This window comes from Scatophagus argus, chromosome 18 (assembly GCF_020382885.2).
Source record: "Scatophagus argus isolate fScaArg1 chromosome 18, fScaArg1.pri, whole genome shotgun sequence".
In the NCBI taxonomy this organism is placed as follows: Eukaryota; Metazoa; Chordata; class Actinopteri; family Scatophagidae; genus Scatophagus; species Scatophagus argus.
The window spans coordinates 8,754,806-8,773,563 of NC_058510.1; the positions used below are offsets into that span (position 1 = coordinate 8,754,806).

The 18,758-nt window shown below is 41.3% G+C and overlaps 4 protein-coding genes across 6 annotated transcripts in view; 2 read left to right on the forward strand and 2 right to left on the reverse strand.

Moving 5' to 3' along the window:
* Nucleotides 1-1,595, reverse strand: part of LOC124049563 (collectin-12-like) — a 33,762-nt gene extending 32,167 nt beyond the window's left edge. The window contains exons 1-2 of the mRNA XM_046371351.1: nt 1,263-1,595; nt 201-251 (exon numbers count right to left, since the gene is read on the reverse strand). Of these exons, the coding sequence (XP_046227307.1) occupies nt 201-251; nt 1,263-1,269 (58 nt within the window). The 5' untranslated portion in view covers nt 1,270-1,595. The remainder of the gene's footprint in view (nt 1-200; nt 252-1,262) is intronic.
* A 4,637-nt stretch (nt 1,596-6,232) lies between these two features.
* LOC124049983 (clusterin-like protein 1) lies at nt 6,233-9,405 on the forward strand. Its single transcript, XM_046372145.1, has 7 exons — nt 6,233-6,326; nt 6,429-6,577; nt 7,126-7,296; nt 7,414-7,861; nt 7,952-8,080; nt 8,577-8,791; nt 9,196-9,405. The coding sequence occupies exons 1-7, from the start codon at nt 6,236-6,238 to the stop codon at nt 9,403-9,405; spliced, it is 1,413 nt and encodes a 470-aa protein (XP_046228101.1). The 5' UTR covers nt 6,233-6,235.
* Nucleotides 9,406-10,778: 1,373 nt separating this feature from the next.
* On the forward strand, nt 10,779-14,301 carry tyms (thymidylate synthetase). Its single transcript, XM_046370902.1, has 7 exons — nt 10,779-11,113; nt 11,940-12,013; nt 12,394-12,568; nt 13,182-13,283; nt 13,408-13,583; nt 13,690-13,761; nt 13,843-14,301. The coding sequence occupies exons 1-7, from the start codon at nt 10,876-10,878 to the stop codon at nt 13,978-13,980; spliced, it is 975 nt and encodes a 324-aa protein (XP_046226858.1). The 5' UTR covers nt 10,779-10,875; the 3' UTR covers nt 13,981-14,301.
* Nucleotides 13,135-18,742, reverse strand: enosf1 (enolase superfamily member 1). Of its 3 annotated transcripts, XM_046370900.1 has the most exons (16): nt 18,568-18,742; nt 18,363-18,465; nt 17,697-17,812; nt 17,120-17,206; nt 17,003-17,029; nt 16,833-16,905; nt 16,681-16,719; nt 16,406-16,488; nt 16,199-16,321; nt 15,987-16,121; nt 15,559-15,600; nt 15,352-15,481; nt 14,781-14,880; nt 14,611-14,692; nt 14,374-14,480; nt 13,135-13,972 (listed from the first exon to the last, which is right to left on the reverse strand). In XM_046370900.1, the coding sequence occupies exons 1-15, from the start codon at nt 18,646-18,648 to the stop codon at nt 14,388-14,390; spliced, it is 1,314 nt and encodes a 437-aa protein (XP_046226856.1). In that variant the 5' UTR covers nt 18,649-18,742; the 3' UTR covers nt 13,135-13,972; nt 14,374-14,387. The 3 variants fall into 3 exon arrangements, with proteins under 3 accessions (XP_046226856.1, XP_046226855.1, XP_046226857.1); XM_046370899.1 differs by lacking the exon at nt 13,135-13,972 and having other exon boundaries at nt 14,065-14,480; XM_046370901.1 differs by lacking the exons at nt 13,135-13,972; nt 18,363-18,465 and having other exon boundaries at nt 14,065-14,480; nt 18,568-18,708.
* Between the last annotated feature and the right edge of the window lie 16 nt (nt 18,743-18,758).

Genomic DNA, 18,758 nt, shown 5'->3' on the forward strand with positions numbered 1-18,758 from the left:
CAATCCTGACATGAAAAACTTTGGCACTGGCTGGCAATTTCAAATTAGTGCAAAAAGCCCGTAAATATCAAGGTAATTCAAGGTAAGTATCAGCAGAAAAGAGGAGAAGAGTCAAGCCCACACACTTAGTTTTATGAGCAGAGCTCCAAGTGGGTCGGCTTTTCTCTCTTCCACCTTATGGAATAGGACTTTTCACTCACCGAACCTCTTGTATCCAAAAGACTGAACTTCCTCCTCGTCTGCAAAGTCGTCTGTGAGACATAATCAGAAACATGGCAGGTCATACTCACGCTATGGGGGGGCTACATTGTGTATAAAGTATAGTTGGTGGGGGTCCACAAACAAAATTAAAGTGAAGGAAACATGACAGAGGAGCAGCAGAAAGCCATAAATGCATAATATTGTCTTTGCATCCAGGGATATCTGTTTAGGGAGAGTGGAGGCAGCCAGCAAGGCGCTGGGCTGCAGATAGCGGAGCATCATCTCTAGTCCGCGTCTAGTCTGAGATAGGAGGTCCAGGGAACTGTAAAAACCACAGGCTGTGGTTTCTCTGGGTTGTTGACAGTAAACTCTAATTACACTCTGCTGCACTACACTGAGGACTGAGGGGAGCTCAGAGAACATCACTGGTAATGGTAAACAGATGACAGACTGAAGGGGGGCAACAGGGGAGACAGGAAGAGATGAGCTGCTTGTGTGTTTGTTGGTGGAGGGTCAAAGGGGGTTAGACTCAATAAAGAGCCAAATTAATAGGATATTTCCCCTCAGCTTCTCTTGGTGAAATTAACAAAATATTATAATTGTTGATAACAATATATGTTGCTTTAAATGGCTACTGGCTAGAAAGTAAGAGTTAGTGATGAAGCAGCGTTCACTGGTTATCATCAGTCAGGCAATCTTTGCAGTGATTAAGTTTTGTTTTTAGAAGAAGCATCTCGATCTCTTTCTGAAATATCACAAAATTCAACAAGAACAAGAATGTGGGATTTTGCATGCATTAAGTGGCATTTGAGACAGACACACACAGGCTAATGGCACAAACAGTGTTTTCTTCTTTATATCCTTCAATGGGATGCAACTAAGCGATGGAAGAGAAGAAAAAGACTTTCACAACTTCTGTACCGCAGTACCGTAATGTCATCCAGATGTGAACCGCGCACCACAAAGAAATGCGCAGAGGCCGAATTAAAAGGAGCAAATTAAAGTGCGGAATGCGGAATATGGATTTAAAACACGCACAGCTGCACGTAAAGGCAACATACCTTTCATGGCGTTATTCGTTAAGTACTGTAGAAGAGATGAGGACCTCTGTCACTTTCTGCGCATCTCAGCATCCAGTGCAAAGGTGTAAACTTGTCCCACGCAGAGCGACACACGCTAACAAAAGCAATAATGAAACTAGAAGTATGGCTTCATGTCGAGTCTCCAGTTTAAAATCCCATCGTCTCTGTTCTCTCCCGTAGCTCCAGATGAGTCTTTAGCAGGAGTTGTGTGATGTTCAGCCTTAAGCGGCGGTGCTGCGCTGAAGGAGGAAGGGGTTTTAGTCGGCTACTGCCAGCGTAAAGTTACACTGAACGACAAAGCGTATTTCCGGTGTCGCTTTCAGAGTTAAATCGTTTTTGTCCCGTATTAATGTGGAGGAGGATTAGACTATTTATTTATTATTTACCAGAATAAATGTAATAATAAATCATTTGCTAATTTGCTAAATCCATCCGTTGAAGCTTTGGCCAGCGACTGTTTACCTTAGCTTAGCATAAGGTTTGGAAACAGGCAAAAAAAAAGCAAACCTGGCTATGTTCAGAGGAAAGAAATTTAGCCCACCAGCGTCTGTAAAGCTTTCATTCAAGAAGAATTCATACAAAAATCAAAGAACACCAGTTCACTACAAGGGGTTAGCCTATAGCTATGTAGCCTACTGGACATTTAAGTCTCTGCTAGTAACAACTGGTGCCAAAATAAACAGACTTATTATTGTTGTTTTTTGCACTTAAAGAAACAAGTTAGCATCAACTATGTCTTGTTTCACCTATTATTTTGCTGTTTTCAAACCTTAAAAAAGATATTTAGGTTTGTTGAACATTAGCGTTAACTGTATCTGCAAATCAGCAATCTGTTGTTTGTAGTTTCAACTCTTGGAACCACTAATGACCAAAATTTCTAACTATTCTCGCACGCCTTTCTTTATGGCCAGTGCTGTTCATTATGTAGAGTGCAATTGATTGGATTTTTGTTTTCTTTATTGATTTAGTTTAATTTTTCTTACTTAGGTTTTGTACAGGTCCCTATTGTTCGACTTGTTCTACACGTTTTACACGTTTCTGTAGGGCAATCTACAAAAAACTTATTTTGTAGGCCTATGAGCCACGTTTCCGGTTTTCCTTAGCCTTCTTCAACGCTTCCTCTTTGTAACTTTACATCGTCACCAGTTACCCTTGGCCACAACTGCACATTCCCACTCAGTCTTTTGAAGTGAAACCAGTTAGTGTCCACACTCTCTCCTGCCATGTGTCCGCCGGTAGGGAGAGCGGAGGTGTTGGCCGCTTTCAACACCACAGACCCCGGGACGTCGTGCGGCGCTGCAGTAATCCAGCCGGAGATCAGATTAAGTTACTGGCGGTTGATGGCAATCGCGTCCCCGGCTGAAAAGCTGGTACCCATTAAAGATAATTTCAAAGGTTTGGGGAGGTGGAGCGACAGCAGAACCGGCGACATTTCACTGCAATCCGTGTGTTTTTACATCTTCACATCTCATTTCCTTTTAGGATGAAAAGTCACTTTCATATTCATACGATATTCCTTTAGCACCATTTGGCCTCTCTGTGGTTCTCAGTGATAGGTTAATCATGTGGTTTGGGGTATTTTATCAACTGATTTATCTCAACAACCTCACATTCCAGTAATACTGCAAAATCCACATAATTTCAAGTCATTTTTTTCCAATTATTCCCATAAAAAAGCCTGATGCAGTAAAATTATTTAAACCTTAGGGCAAACAATTTCTCCAGAACACCAAGACTAATGCCTACTGAGTTCTTGTCTTTAACTGATTGAATTAAGTAGCCCTACTACAATTAATTACAATTAAAACTTGTTCAAAGAAAATAAAATCTCTTGCACATAATTTGAGACTATACCATCTGTGGAGCATGCAGAGTGTTGCATTTTAGTTTTAAATGTGAGCAAAGCTCAACAGGTTTACTTTGTGCTTTACAGTAGGCTATTTTATCTTCCAAACTATGTGCATTTGATATACAAAACAAGACTGATTTGCTAGAACTGCATTCATTTACATTTCCTTGACAGTAATTTCTGTCACATAAAACAGTCCCAAAGGCAGCTGAGACTGACCGTGGTGTAACTTAATCATACTGTAGGTTAACTGGCGGCCAGTTCCCCTTGACTCTTCCAGGTGCAGTGATAATTTCAACAGTTCCTGTGTTCGTAATCTCTGCAGCCTGCAGATGCAGATCACTGATCAAAGGCACAAAACATCTGCGTCAAACAGACCCCAGTGTCACTGGGTTACATTTGCACTCGCTCAGTTCAAACCAGTTGATTTATAGGACAAAGATAGAGATAACACAAACCGTCTCAGCTCTTAAATCCTCACAACACAAACATCAAACTCAGATCTGTTTTCCTTCTTTCTTAATAAAGCCTTCAAACCCAGGCTCAGTGCTAATAGCTTGAGATTGACCCGGTCCACCACATACTAGATTCCAGACCATCCTGAGATGATAAAGGGACTAATTACTTGTTTTCCTAAAGGCTTCAAAACTGTTATTTTACTGTCGGCTATAATTGGAGCAGCAGGCTGGTATTAGGGCTCAAATAGGGATCGCAGTGGGCTGATAAAAAGCAGCTGAGGGTCAGATATATTACAGCCCTGCTCCTGCTGGTCTTCATTCAGAGGTTGGGAGCTCATTTGCTGGGTCAAGGCTTTCAGCTGCTCAGATTAACAGAAGGCACACAGGAATTCCACATTTACCACGCTTCTGCCATGTTCACGTCGCGATAAGAGCGACTCACACTGGACAGAGTTGCAGAGTTGGTACAATCCAGAAAGACAAGAAGCAAAATGAGTTTTTCTCACACAGTGCTGTCATGATGTGATGGGTATTTTAGATTATGTTAGCTAAGTACTTGCAAGAAAGTCTAAAATAATCAAATATTGCTAAGATTAGCAATTTCTAATGTGATTTTCCCTGACGGTAACTGAGCATTTAATCAAAGATTTAAGGGGGAAGAGTGAGACATCACTTTGTTAGTTTTAAACTCAAGGACACTGGTGAGATTAGTGCACAAAAGAAACAGAAAATGACAAAGAGTGTGTTGTTCTGTTTTGTCCATCAGGTCCACTGTAGACTTGCTATGGACTGGCTTATTCATATGATATACAAACAGGTGCAGATGCTTTTAAACAGTTCATGAGGGGTGACTCAGGGGTTTTATGAGCGTAACAGGTCACCAGAGCTCAGCTGCCTTGGAGCAGTGAAGCTTTTGGCTTATTAAGACACGTGCATATTTAAATTTTTCTCTCATTTGTTACCTGAAAAGTCTCTCAAGAGTTCAGTCATGGCTTGGCAACCACACAGTTTGTTATTTTGCCTTTTTCTGTACAAATTACATATATTTTTAATAATATAATGTTCTCTGTGACTTTGGAGGAAGCTTTCCAAAGTTCCATGTCATCTAGGTTATCTTTTTATCTGCGATGAGAGTTATGAAATCGGAAGTGTGGAGTCTGGAAGAGATTTAGGAGACAGGGAGACTCGTTTTCTATCCACAAGTGACAGTATCTCAGCCTGTGCTGCTTCACTTTTGACCTTTAATCACTGAAATACCCCTTTAAATCACAGCTAACCTACAAAACAGTCTGTGTTTTAGACAAGTGAATGTTTGGATGCCTGGAATGGTAGAAAAAAAAGATACATCCAAACATCTAAAACTATACAGCACGCATTCAGAAAAGGTGAGATATACAACACATAATTTGTAGTTAAAACCAAAAGTCGTGAACACCCCGGTTTCCTCTTCAATGTTTTTTGTATCAGCATGCATATTTGCACTTGCAGGCCTTCTGCTCCCTTACAATACAGAACATAGCCAAGACCATGCAAATGTGTGCCAGGTCTCTGCGGGGAGCTCAGGCTTACTGTCGGTCTGATGGAGATTAGAGCAGCGTGTTTTACCTGAGAGGGGCTCTGGAGTACGTTAGAGACAATTATGTGAGACGGACCTGCAAACAATTGAGCATGTAATGTTAACTGCGCACTAAAGCCCGTCTTAAGCTGATCTGTAGTTATGCTGTGCGCGTAAGGCTTAATAATGCAAACACACTAATAGGATCTGCGCTGGTGAGTAGATCCATAAAAATAGAACAACCCTTCGAGGTGGCAGGCGCCTCACTCTCATCTCTCCAACAGCACAACCTGCTGCTTGGGTTCTGCAGTCTGATGTTTGCATACAGTTGCCAAGGTAAATATGCTATACTTCTTTAATTTATTTTACACTTTGTTTCTTTTCTTATTTGCATATAGGATGACTGCAATTCGTCATGCAATTCAATAGATGACATGGACAAGTTCCTCACAGGGGGCATCAATAATCTTGCAGCAAGACACTGGGATATACACAGTGATGATATGTGCTTTCAGTTAAAGTTTAAACAATCAGCACTGCAAAGGCATTACGATATGATATTTTTATGAAATGTTGGCAGGTTCAGCACCAATTTGTGCTGACTTTCATTCATGTTTTGCTCTTGCCGGATCAATTCATGCACACAGCTGTAGTATTTCAGTTTTCTGTTGTATTGTTCTGTAGAGTATTCCAGCTTAGCACTAAATTGAGCTTTTGTTATTGTGTTAATTTATGATATATAAGTAAGCTGCACTGTATTGTGTTTATTATCCTTGTTATGTAATGAGATATTTCAGCCCTAGAAAGATTAGTTAACTGCAATAGAATTACTTAATGGGGCTCTCTTTTGTTTATTGTTTTTTTTTTATTTGACACCAATGTGATATTTCATGCTGAAAGACACATTTGTTACTGTAATAATGTTGTATTTATTTTTGAAGGGCTGCTAAAATGGTTGAGAAATGGCACCACCTTGTGGCCACTTACGTGTCAGGCACGGAAGTGAAAAGCATGTCTTTCATTTATATATATTTATATCATTTATACCTGTTGCTTCCTAACAGAGAAATAAGACACAGCTCAGGACGAGATGAGGAGTCTGCTTGTTCAAATTCTTTGCGTCATTGAAGTCCTACTTTGTGCTGCTGACTCTCCACCTCTAAGCGAGGACACGCTGAGAAGTGAGGCCTTCATTGACAGAAAACGTTACTTTAGTTCTGTACTCGGTCTTACTGGTGCCGGTTGCAGACCTGAATTACAGCCTGTTTCGTTGATGTGTGTAGAGCTGTCTGCAGCAGGAGAGCAGTATGTTGATGAGGAGATAAAGCGGGCGTTACTGGGGGTGAAGCGGGTGAAGGAAATGATGGAGAAAAAAGAGGAAAGGCACAGGCATCTTATGGACGCCCTGAGGCACAGCAGTGATAAGAAGAAGGTATGAACTGTGTTTCTGTTCCTGCCATGAAGTGCCAACGACAAAAATCTCTCACTAACTCACATGCTAAATCCCCAACACGCTCCTTTAAATCGCATCTGAAATTACATTTGCAATAATCCTTCCTGATGTAAGAAACCTACAAACAAAATAAAACAAAATCAGGCTGCATTAAACACAATAGCTTCTCAACATATCCATTGTAGCTGAGCAGTTTCATGCCAATGTCTGTCCATTACTCTGAAGCCCGTCACATATTTTCTGCCTCATAAAACCAAAGCCACACAAAGCCTCACTGAGAAACCTCAAAGCAGACAGTGAATAATACATGTGGGAGTCTGGCTGGTTTAGGGAGTCGGGGTGTAATTTTACTGCAGTCATGATAAATGAACTGTCTGTTGACGAATCTGTTTCTTTCTTCAATGACAGTTAAAAATTAAAGAAGGAGGCTTTGTGTTTAGGGGCCCAAACTGTATCTTATCCTGTCTGGGTTATTAAGAGGTAATATATCTGTGGCAAGATTTTGTGTTTTTGGGGGGTTTCTTCAGGGGGCGACGCAGCTGGCCCGGGAAACAGAGAAGAAACTAGAGGAGGCCGAGCAGCAATGTCAAGATTTAACCAGAGCTTCCTTAGAGGAATGTCGACCTTGTCTTGAGGATACGTGCAAGGCCTTCTACACCTCCACATGTCGACGTGGCTTTGCCTCTTTTTCATTCAAGGTTTGACCTCAACATATTCCTATCATAACTGTCTCAGACCTTCAAAATCATAAATGTTAAGAGCGATCTGTAACAGGCTCCAAACATGATGGTTCCTCTATGAATCTTCCTCTGCAGGTGGAGGAGTTTTTCCGGAAAATGGCCTCCCAGCTGGAAGCTACGATTTATGATCAGACCGAGGAGAATGTGGGTCGCACCGGCTCACCTCGCCAGGCCACAGAAGATGACGGAGATCAGGAGCTTCTGCAAGCAGATGCTTCATTCAGCCAGTTGTTGTCAAACATCAGCCTCCTGCACAACCACAGTGTCACTCTTGTAAAAAAGATGCAACATGTGTTTGGGCATACCTTCCTGGCAGCCTTCAACACAGAGCTCCAACCGAGCCCGGTGTCAGCCATGCAGGGCGGCTCAAGCGCTGGCCTCTTTGGGACAGTTAGTCTGGATCACATTGTTGATTCAGTGTATGACTTTGGGAGGAATGTGCTGGAGGAATTCCGCTCCACGGTGGCTGATGCGTTGGAAGACGTACAAGAAGCTGAGGAGTACTTTCGGCAACCAAGCAGAGGTATCTGAGCAATGCATTTGCATTTATCCACTCCTATAAAAAATAAGGATAACCACAGGAGCATCTGTTTTTGTATGTCTGTCTACAAAGATACGGGATCACTTTCTGCCTTGCGACAGTCCCAGAACAGATACATGTGCAGGCGACTCCGCAGACAAGCATCAGAGTGTTGGCAGCTCCAAAGTTTGTGCGAGACATGTGAAGAGTATCTGTTAGAAGGTAAATAACTGGCAGAGTAATGTATTTTTCTTAGTGAACCCTAATGGTTCCTGATCTGTTTAGCTGCTTGCCCCAAACAAGCAGTGGGACAATTAAAAACTGTCTTAAACAAACTGCAGCAATGAGTGGCATCATGAATGAAACATTCTGCAAGAGTAATATTTTGTAACTAATATTTTGATAATTTAATTTGAATATTTGATAAAGCTTTTACTTTATAAAATGTAAAAAAGCATATAAATAAATAAAAATAATAAAACAAATTCTCATCACACTCTCATCACACACTCACACCTGACCTTAATTTTATGTTGCTTGACAAATGAGTTAATCAACTAATCATTTCTTCCACTTTTTCGATTATAACTGCTGGAAATACTGGATATAACTCAAAGCACTTTTGCAATAGAACAATTGGTGCAGGTACAACTTTTTCTGTTCATGACTTCACCGAACACACTTGGATTCATGCTCACTTGTCCCTGTGTGCTTGCAGAGTGTCCCAGTGTCCAGCAGTTACACTCTGAGGTGGAGGAGATGTACATGCTGCTCAATGCCTCCCGTCAGCAGTATGACGACAGGCTGCAGCTGATTCACAGACACACAGAGGACACGCGGAGATGGCTCAACAACATGGATGACAAGTACGGCTGGGTCAGCAAGCTGTCCATCAGCACCGCGGGCCCACACAGCATCTTCAGTGTGATTACAGTATGTTTCTAGTATTTTTCTGACTAAATTTATTTTTATCACATTTAATTTGTGATGTTAAGATGGTTGCTGAGTCCCAAATCCATTTCTCTTTGGCTGATAAATCCGCAAGAATTACCACTGATCTGACACATGAATATACGTATGAATTTTCAAAAACAATCCTGTTACTTGAATTCTGTCATACATTCTAAACAGGGTTTAAATTAAAACTACAGAGCCAAACCCCATCCTCTTTAGTGAAAGTTTATCTGCCTCTGTACGTAATACAGGCTAAAATAATTATTTTAGCTGGCAAGAATCTTGTTAGGTTAATTTAGCATACCAGCCTATGGCAAAGGAGCCGGAAGATGATTTGTTGTATTGCCATCACAAGGATTGATTCACTCAATCTCATTTTTCAGATGAATTCACAGCAACAGATGAAGAATGTCAGACCTAAAGCTGACAGCAGCGTGGCTGTTACCTTATTGGACTCTGCCCCAATAACTGTCTCAGTCCCAGCAGAGCTGGAGGTGGATGACCCTGCTTTTATCCAATATGTAGCGCAGGAGGCTCTGGCTCTCCATAAACAGCAGATAAGAGGTACTGATCCTTGCAGTGCTGCGATTTAGTTAATTATGTGGCTCCCAGCATCACCTGGCGTGCCTACAAATTGAATTTGAGCTAAATTAATTGTGATGATTTGAAACCATCAACTTTACACCAAATCCCTGTGCATTTCTTCAGATTTAATTGTGTTCAGAGAGACACTGAAAATGGGATTATGATGTTATGATCCAAAATTATGAGGTAACTATGGAACAGTCCTAAAGTTCACCCTTCATTGACTTTGTATTCTAAGGTTAAATGGATCCATATGCAACGTAACGCTGGTACTGGTAGCCACTGCAATATTTAAGTTGACTGACTTGCTTCTGTACACTTCTTTTTTATACTTATAGGTTTAATGTGTGATTAATTTCCTTTAATTTTTTTTTCTCTATGCAGGAACAGACTGATGTCAACATCTGACTCTGAACGCTGAATAAACCAGGACCAGTTCTCTTGAACAATTAAGCAGAGTTTTGTAAAATTCTGTATAGACCTCTAAACCTTAACAGTTTATATTATTTCTATTCATGTTATGTTATCAGTGTTAATTCTTAGGGTTTTAAATGACTCTGCAATAAAAAATGTGAAGGCTACGCTGTGCTACAGACATTATTTTATTGTTTTTTAATATTTTTCTTTTATTTTTGTCACAGGCCATCAAATCCATGTAATGGCTTCTCTAACTTTAACCGTCATTTTGAACGTCGTAATGGCATACTTAGTTCAGTACTCTTTTGTGATGACTATTTGTTATTTTATATTTATTCAGTATTTTTATTAATTTTGTTAATTGGTAGTTTATTGTATTGTATAATTTTGTTTTGTTATAATATGAAAATGAGTATTAAAATGCATCTACTCCATCAATAATAATTTAATAGTATAATAACTTTTACAGTATAAAAATTCAACAGCAACAGAGCCCGTTTTGGCTGCATAGTGAACGCTTTTATTTTTATGCTGTAAGCAGGCCTACATTTTCTTGATAATATTTATGTACTTTTGCTTAAGTAAGATTTTAAATGAAGGAGTTTTATATGTATTTTAAAATTTTAGCATTGCTCCTTTTACTTTAGTAAAAGCTCTTAATACTTCCATCCCACTTTTTACAAGTTGTACATGATCAACTTTGCTTTTTTTTCCTTATTATGTTTATTTTTAATCTATTTGTTACTATACTATACTATTTTTCCGTTTCTTTTGGTAAGCTTATCCAGCTCAAAACGGTGTCCTACAAGAAATGTTTTGGGGTTGCATTTTTGTGTAAAATAAAAAGAAGAAGAAGAAAACAAGGTATGTCTCGTACTGCGCGCTTTTTTCAGTCCTCTCGCGAGATTTCTGGGAACCCCGGAAGCAGTCCCCGGCCCGCTATTGGCTGTTCCTGACGGGGCGTATCGGCATGTAAAAATTCACCCGGGAAAAATTGGTGGCACTTAACAACAACTTCACTGTCTGGATTCCCTCGAAAGTCTCCATTTTTATCTAGAAAAATGCCCGCCACTTCAGAAATGCATACCGAGGAGATGCACAGAGAGGGTGGATGTAAAAAAGGGGAAGAAACTCACACGATGGTGGCTCCGGAGAAGAAGAACTTTGGGATTTTCTGTGATGAACGTGGATATTTGGATCAGGTCGAGTACATCATGCAGCACGGCCGCAGGAAGGGAGACCGAACCGGGACGGGAGTCATCTCTGTGTTCGGTGTTCAGGCCAGATACAGTCTACGAGGTCTGATAGTTTTCACACTGTGTGGGATATTTACTGCAAATGTTAAGAAGGCTGGTGCGTTCAGTGGTGCACATCCTTTACTCAAGTAAAATGTAAATATACTCTTAATGAAAGTCCTGCATTCAAATATCAAGGAGAAAGACTACAGCAGTATCTGCAAAATAAACTTAAAATGTATATTATACAGAATGGCCCTTTTCAGACTGCCGTAAATACTGTTTTATAATAATGCACTAATGGGGAAGAGATCATTTTAACAGATTTTTGTTGCTGAGTAGTTAAATCAGTCAACAGCGCACCATTTTTTTAAATTAAATAAGTTTTGTTAGTAAAATCAACCTGCAAAGTAACAATTAAACAAATGTCGTGGAATAAGAAGTTCAGTGCCGTTTGCAATAACCGGAAATGAAAACACTCAAGTCAAGTTAACAGGCGCAGATGCATTTGTAACATAAAGTATGTCGGCAGATGGGCCACAAGACACTGCAGTACAGAAATATCGAGCATGTGTGTGGTAGTTTACAAAGTGTTTCACCGTAACATATTTTGTCCACCAGGGAGCAGTAGTAAGTTCATCTGCTGGTTATTTTTTTCACTTGAAGGTTTTCCCTACATGCTCATGACCAAATTTAGTGGATCTTTGTAATTATTTTCACGTCTTTAAAAAGAAAAAAGGGGGGAAAACGAGAGCTGATCTATTTCCTTATCCCTCCAGCTCTCAGATATCAACCTCTGCCAGGCTCTATCATGTACTTTGCATGGCAGACAACTTGCTAACTTGCACACATGTTGTCAGTAATGTGAAATAACTGGTTCCTGTTCACAGATCAGTTTCCCCTGCTGACAACCAAGAGAGTGTTTTGGAAAGGGATCCTTGAAGAGCTGCTATGGTTTATCAAGGTGAGGATGATATAACAAGATTTATTGTTTTGTTTTGAGTTTTGAATTTGAGTTTGATTGCCAAGGCTTTGGTCTATGCATACCAAAACGAACACACGATAAAAAAAAGAAAAACTTGGGTTTCCAGAAACTGAAAACTGCTGACATGACGTGCTCTTGAATTTCTAGTTTAATTCACTCCATCTGTGGATCACATGTCGTACTCCCAGACATGAATATCTCAGAACCTAAACCAGAACGCATCCGCGTGGCTACAAACCTCACAAATTAGCCGAGTTTTTTTTTGAAGAAGAAGAACCTCGTAAGTTCACATGCATCAAGGTTTTGTGGTAACGAGCCCTGAAGTGATGTTTGAGATTTCTACATTTGTGTGTTCACAGGGTTCAACAAATGCCAAGGAACTGTCCGCGAAAGGAGTGAAGATTTGGGACGCCAACGGGTCCCGGGACTTCCTGGACAATCTTGGCTTCACGGACAGAGAGGAAGGCGACCTGGGACCTGTCTATGGTTTCCAGTGGAGGCACTTTGGTGCAGAATACACAAACATGCATGCAGGTACAGTACGACTCCATAGTTATCTGTGCAGCAAAACAGCTTCCTTTGTTTGCGTGTCTGCGTGCAAATAGTATCTACTCAAGGTCAATATTTAGAATCACACGTTTCACGTTCAGTCCAGTTTGAATCGTCTTCTGTGTTGTTTTTATTTTTGACATGAAGCCGCCGCAATTCGTTACAGACAACAATCCAGTTTTCCCTTATGACAATTTTTTTTCTCATGTTCTCAAATGGAAACTGGAAGCATTTGTGATTGATTGGCTTCATGAATGTGGACTGATGAGACCAGCATACTTGCTTGATATTACCAGCAATCTTAATGAGATGCATTCATGTTTATCAAACTGATCATAACAGTTCACTCCTGACTCTATTAGTATAACAAACGGGGGACGGAGGGGTCACTAAACATGTTATATGTGGGAGGTTATGTGTCTGACTGTTCCCTGGTTTGGTGCAGGAAATTACTTTTATTAAACTATTAGGCTCAAATTCTTTCACAAGCTAAATGTAGAACTTTTCACATTATTTAAATTTGACATACGCATAAGCACACTTTGCTGTACTCCAGATTTTAAATGTTTAATTTTTTTTTTTTTTAATTAATCAACAGATTATACAGGACAAGGTGTTGACCAGCTGCAGAAGATCATAGACACGATCAAAAAGAATCCAGAGGACAGACGGATCATCATGTGCGCTTGGAATCCCAAAGGTGAAACGTGTACAAAATTAAAAATGACTTCCGAAGTGAACTGCCGCTGATGTCCCTTTTTAAATCTGTTTATTGTGACGTTCTGCGAGTTTAAATCTGTATCTTGTCATATGTTGGTGCGCAGACCTGCCCCTCATGGCTCTGCCTCCCTGCCACGCCTTGTGTCAGTTCTACGTGTGTGACGGCGAGCTGTCCTGCCAGCTGTACCAGCGCTCAGGTGACATGGGCCTCGGGGTGCCCTTCAACATTGCCAGCTACGCACTTCTTACCTACATGATCGCACACATCACAGGACTCAAGGTAAGAGCTCTGGGCTTTTGGCAAAACTGTTATTTCTTTCATTATTTTTTTTTTCTCGAGTGTCGTCGTGTGCTTCATTTATCGCTTCGTCGTTCTGTCCCATCAGCCTGGTGACTTTGTTCACACTCTGGGAGACGCTCACATCTACGTCAACCACATAGAACCTCTCGAAGTGCAGGTGGGTCATTTAAAGTCACTTTTCTCTCTGGTTTTCTCTCCGATTACAAACTAACACAAGCTCACCTGTCTACGTTTGCAGCTACAGAGGGAGATCCGCCCCTTCCCCAAACTAAAGATCCTGAGAAAAGTGGAGAGCATCGATGATTTCCGCGCAGAGGACTTTGAGATCTGCGACTACAACCCTCATCCCACCATTAAAATGCAGATGGCTGTGTAAAAAAACAAAAGAAAAGAAATTTCAACACCATTTTTAATGGGGTTGAAGGATAACTATATTGTGTAGCAAAGGAAGTTGCTTCAGAGGTTCAGTTTCACAAAAAAAAAACATGTGGGCAAGTTAATTATGGTGAAGTGACACCACATTAAGTTCTTACACAAAAATCTGTTACTACAAGAGTAACACACTAATCTACTCTGATGTTGGGTTTTCTGTAGCCCAACTACTGATGTGTGAAGTTGGCAAATTTAGGTTTGTGTCATTTTCCTTGTTTTAAAAATGATTAATATCTCATTTGTAAATAAAGAATTTAAATTCGTGTCAGCTTGATGTGTACAGAATTATTGCTGACAGGAACTAAAGTAAAAAAATAAAAAAAATAATAATACAGACTTGAGTTTCAATCCTCATTGATTCATGTGCTCCTTCCAAACATCTCCTTCAGGGTACTGGTGTCTTTGCACTGACGACTCCAGCATCTCACAAGAATATCCTGGATCCTGAGAACAATAAGCCCAGTGTACTCAAGCTAGCAGACTAAAACAACAAGCGTGGCTGTGCAGGAGAAACATTTGTTTTAAGAGCACCGCAGAGACTCAAGTTACAGCTGGTCTCTGCAGTTCATCTCACCTTGGGGGGCAAGTAGTGGGCGTCACGAATCACCACGGGACTGGTGAAGTGTTCATGCAAGTGATCTACATATTCGCACATTCTGGAAAGAAAAATGCAAAGAGAAAATTATGCCGTTTACGGTCAAGAGCTGCGCCTGCTGACAAAAAAAAAGCAAATCCCGTTTGTACCGATTGTTGAGACTTCCAGACACACAGATGTAGTCAAACAGAATCAGATGCTGGACCAGCTCACAGAGAGCGACTCCTCCAGTGTGAGGACAAACAGGAACTGGGAGGAAAAGACACAGAAAGTACATGTATTGTAGCCCTGTTTTGGATACAAATACTATACCACTATTGAGATTTGAAACTGGAAAAATGCAATAAAAAGGCATCAAAAATATAACTGACTTACAATCAGTTGGTAATAAAAAAAAAAGTTCTTCTGAATTATCTTTCTTAGCGCAACTTTTACCATTTGTATCTTCTCTATTTTTCCATGAAATTCAGTCATTGGTCCTAAAACATGGCGATGTTGCTTTAGGGAAAATAATTATATGAGTGTTCTTATGCTAAGAGCAAGAAACAAAAAAATAACCTCACAGTGAAACATAAAATGAACCAGGAAAAGATAAATAAATTATTATGATTATGAGGTAGGGGACAAAAATAATCTTTTTTCAACCAAATGATGGGGGGAAATCTTTATCTTTACTCCCTTTTGTCACTTTTGGAGCTCCGTTGTGTGAATCGGTTTTACCCTGGAACTTGTGGGCCATCAGCAGCACGGCCAGGTTCTCGTTGACGCTGCCCAGCCGACAGCTGTCTATCTGGACAAACTGCAGGGCCGAGGCCTGGAGGAACTGCTTAAACATCACCCTGTTGTGACACTGGAGAGGGAACAGTTAGGACAATACGACAATTATCAGACAGTCATATGTATGCTAGAACAAAGTTCAGCTCTGACCTGCTCTCCAGTTGCGACTCCAATCCCGAGTGGAGCCAAAGCCTGCAACATCAAAGTCATCTTTTATCAGTCTCGAACTGTGGGTGGATTACTGAATGAGTCTACCAGGCACAGGCCCAGGGGCCCTCCAGGAAAACAGGCCCAAAAGTTCAAAACACACAGACATACAAAGGGACACAAATGACCACTATGAGAGTCAAACTGAAAGCTAACTTTTAAGAGATGCAAAATGAACACAAAGACCCAAAAATGACCACCAAAGGGATGCAAAAATGACTGCAAAATGCCAACAAAGGGACCAGAGAGACAAAAACAACCAGAAAGACACAAAAGCCTGGGGGACTTTTTATATGTCTGGGCTCAGGGGCCATTTGTGTCTTCAACACACAAACACATGAGCAAGCTGGAGAGACAAACTTATGTCTCACCTTGGAGATGGCAGCGTGACCCAGGATGTCATCTGGAGATGTGGGCTCCTCAATCCAAAGAGGCTTGAACTCAGCCAGACTGGACACCCAACTGATGGCCTCGGCTACGTCCCATCGCTGGTTAGCATCGATCATCTAACACACAAACACTTTAGCGTACTGTTATTTCTTAATGCAAATAAAATGCGGGCAAAAAAAAAAAAACACCTCACCAAAGTGTTATTGGGTCCAATCATTTGCCTTATGAGCCGACACCTGCGTATGTCGTCCTCTAGATCAGCGCCAACTTTCACCTTGAATTTGGTCCAGCCGCTCTTAAGTGCATCTGTGCAGAGCTGCAGAAAACCGGTTAAGCTGACTGATTACTTTAACGTGACTTATCCAACCTGAGAAACGACATGTGTTTTCTTGACGCACACCTGTCTGAGCCGCTGGTCTGAGTAGCCGAGCCACGCACAGGAAGTGGTGTAGGCAGGATAACCCTGTTTCAGCATCTGATCCTCTGGCACGCAAAAGAAGCAGACCACACGGATAATAAACACTCAAGGAGAAGTGTGGTTTAATAGAGCAATCGTGGCGAGCTGGCGCTTGTTAAGCAGGTTAAAAGCACTCATGCGAGTTTCTAAAGAGGCGATTTCGATCAGCGCAATCTCATTCAGGCCACATAATTAATGACTCTCTTTATTGTGCTCACCTCTCTTCTGCTTGCCCTCCCGTGCTTTCACAAGTATGTCTGAATGAAAAGAGAGACGTTCAAAGGGTCTGTTGCTTTGCCGACACTCCTGTCGGAAAAAAGGGATTTTGTTCCCCAAACTGTGCTGGACATGCACTGTAAACTGCTCTCACCTAGAGCCTCCTCCTCTGTGAGCACGTCAGTGATGTATCTGAAGTCAATGCATGAGACAATCTGTTTGGGATCCTGGATTGAATGACACACACACACACCTGAGACACGCCATTTCCTTTGTGACCACATCCTGGACATAAATCAAACATGTACGTTTCACCTGACTCACCATGTCAACCAGGAGCTTCCACAGCGGCTACAAGGAGAAAGACGACAGCATGTCCTGAGTCATGAAGTGTCATTTTTGTGTAAGAAAATGTTGTTTCTCTAATAATGCCAGTCCCACCTTGCCCTCTGCTCTCGCCCACAGGTCCCACACAGCATTCAGGACAGCAGCAGTGGCCAGGTGGATCACTCCTTTCTCTGGGCCAAGCTGGCTCAGATAAGAGTTTAAATAACATCACCTTTAGTTCAACATTACACAAAATAACACTGGAAAAAATCTCAACTGGAGTACACAAAAAAACGACACCAAAATTAAAACCAGATGGGCAAGAAAGGAAAGAAAACGAGTTAAAACTGTGGGCAAAGTTCTAAAAGGAACAATTTGGCAACCATTAACCACATCTTTGGGCTCTCAAGAAACATCTTCCCTTATGTGCACAGCATCTTTTGCACACACCTGGCACTACCTGAAAATCCTGAAATAACCACATTTATTTGCCTTGGCCCTGCCTGCATGTCTAATCAGGAATCAGCAGAAACTTGTTTAGGACCAGTGCCAGTATTATCAGGAAACAGTTCACTATAGTAGACACACACTTATTTAACAATAAGGATAACGTTAATGTTATTAGAGCAGAGACGAGGCTGGAGAATAAAACTCATTCTTAGCATTACTATATTTCCTGTGTGGTTCGTACCCATCTCATCTGGCTGTCGCTGGTGAGGAGGCGGTAAAATCCACGGAAGTCGCTCACGACCTCCTGCAAGGATCTGCCAACAACCAGTCGTGCCAGGGCCTTCACAGCACACACCACTGCAGGGTCACAATCGGCCAAAAATCAACAAAATCCACAAGTTTGCAAGCCGCTTGAGATCAGCCCACAGTTTTACATTTTTTTCTGTCACTGTAACAGTCTTTGAAGAGATGTGAAACTCTAACAGTCGTCTCTTAAACTGCGCCACAAGATGGCGCTGCGTGGCTGAACTATACGTATGGAAAATACGCGTTATGTTTAAGGACAATCAGAGTCAAGATAACTTTACATGTTTGATAACCAAATGTGACATTTCATTATTAAATAGTTTAACATTTTGACATCCCGTTGCGTGTCTGTGTGGACTTATGTTTGTTGTTTGTTTTTTAGATTAACTGTTTTTGCTTTAGTCGTACGAGCTAAGTACAAGTTAGTTATTTATGTTAAATATTGTGTGTGGCACTTAAGTTTTGGCATTTAATTGGCTGTTGTATATTTTGCGCCAGAAGTCCGATCCAGGAAGTGGAAATTCGCTTGTCAGAGGTTTTTGAACACAGCACGGTCAGATGGTGTGTTTGTGTACGTCAGTGCACTGGCTCCAAACTTTACCGATCTCCGTGCCTTTTCCCAGCGTGAAGGTGAGGCCGAAGCCTCTCAACGCGCTGTCCGTGTCGATGACGACATATGCGACCGAATAATCTGGGTCTGTGTGCTGCAGTGTGGGAAATTACAATGGAGTAAGGTCTCATGGTTTTGAGTCTGGTTACTCATACCTGTATTCAAATTATTGCTGCAGCGGTAGTAGCTGCCTTACCATCGCATCTGAGCCATGTTGCTCCAACGACGTCGGGAATCTCACATCTCTGACTGTCAGGTTAATAATTTTGTGCAGCATTTTGACAGTGAAACTACAGCAGGCTTCCTCTTGAGCGTCTGCTTGCAGTAGTACCTCTTGGCATGACCTGTACAAGTTGATCCCACCCACCTCAGCCTATCATTGGTTTA

Coding starts and splice junctions, on each gene's coding strand:
- LOC124049983 (XM_046372145.1), top strand. CDS start 6,236: ATGAGGAGTCTGCTTGTTCAAATTCTTTGCGTCATTGAAGTCCTACTT. Junction 7,297..7,413: donor TTGCCTCTTTTTCATTCAAG/GTTTGACCTCAA, acceptor CTTCCTCTGCAG/GTGGAGGAGTTTTTCCGGAA. Junction 8,081..8,576: donor TGAAGAGTATCTGTTAGAAG/GTAAATAACTGG, acceptor GTGTGCTTGCAG/AGTGTCCCAGTGTCCAGCAG.
- tyms (XM_046370902.1), top strand. CDS start 10,876: ATGCCCGCCACTTCAGAAATGCATACCGAGGAGATGCACAGAGAGGGT. Junction 12,014..12,393: donor AGCTGCTATGGTTTATCAAG/GTGAGGATGATA, acceptor GTGTGTTCACAG/GGTTCAACAAATGCCAAGGA. Junction 13,284..13,407: donor GTGCGCTTGGAATCCCAAAG/GTGAAACGTGTA, acceptor GTTGGTGCGCAG/ACCTGCCCCTCATGGCTCTG.
- enosf1 (XM_046370900.1), bottom strand. CDS start 18,648: ATGCTGCACAAAATTATTAACCTGACAGTCAGAGATGTGAGATTCCCG. Junction 16,489..16,680: donor GGAGGGCAAGCAGAAGAGAG/GTGAGCACAATA, acceptor TTTGCGTGCCAG/AGGATCAGATGCTGAAACAG. Junction 14,481..14,610: donor CCCACTACTTGCCCCCCAAG/GTGAGATGAACT, acceptor TATTGTTCTCAG/GATCCAGGATATTCTTGTGA.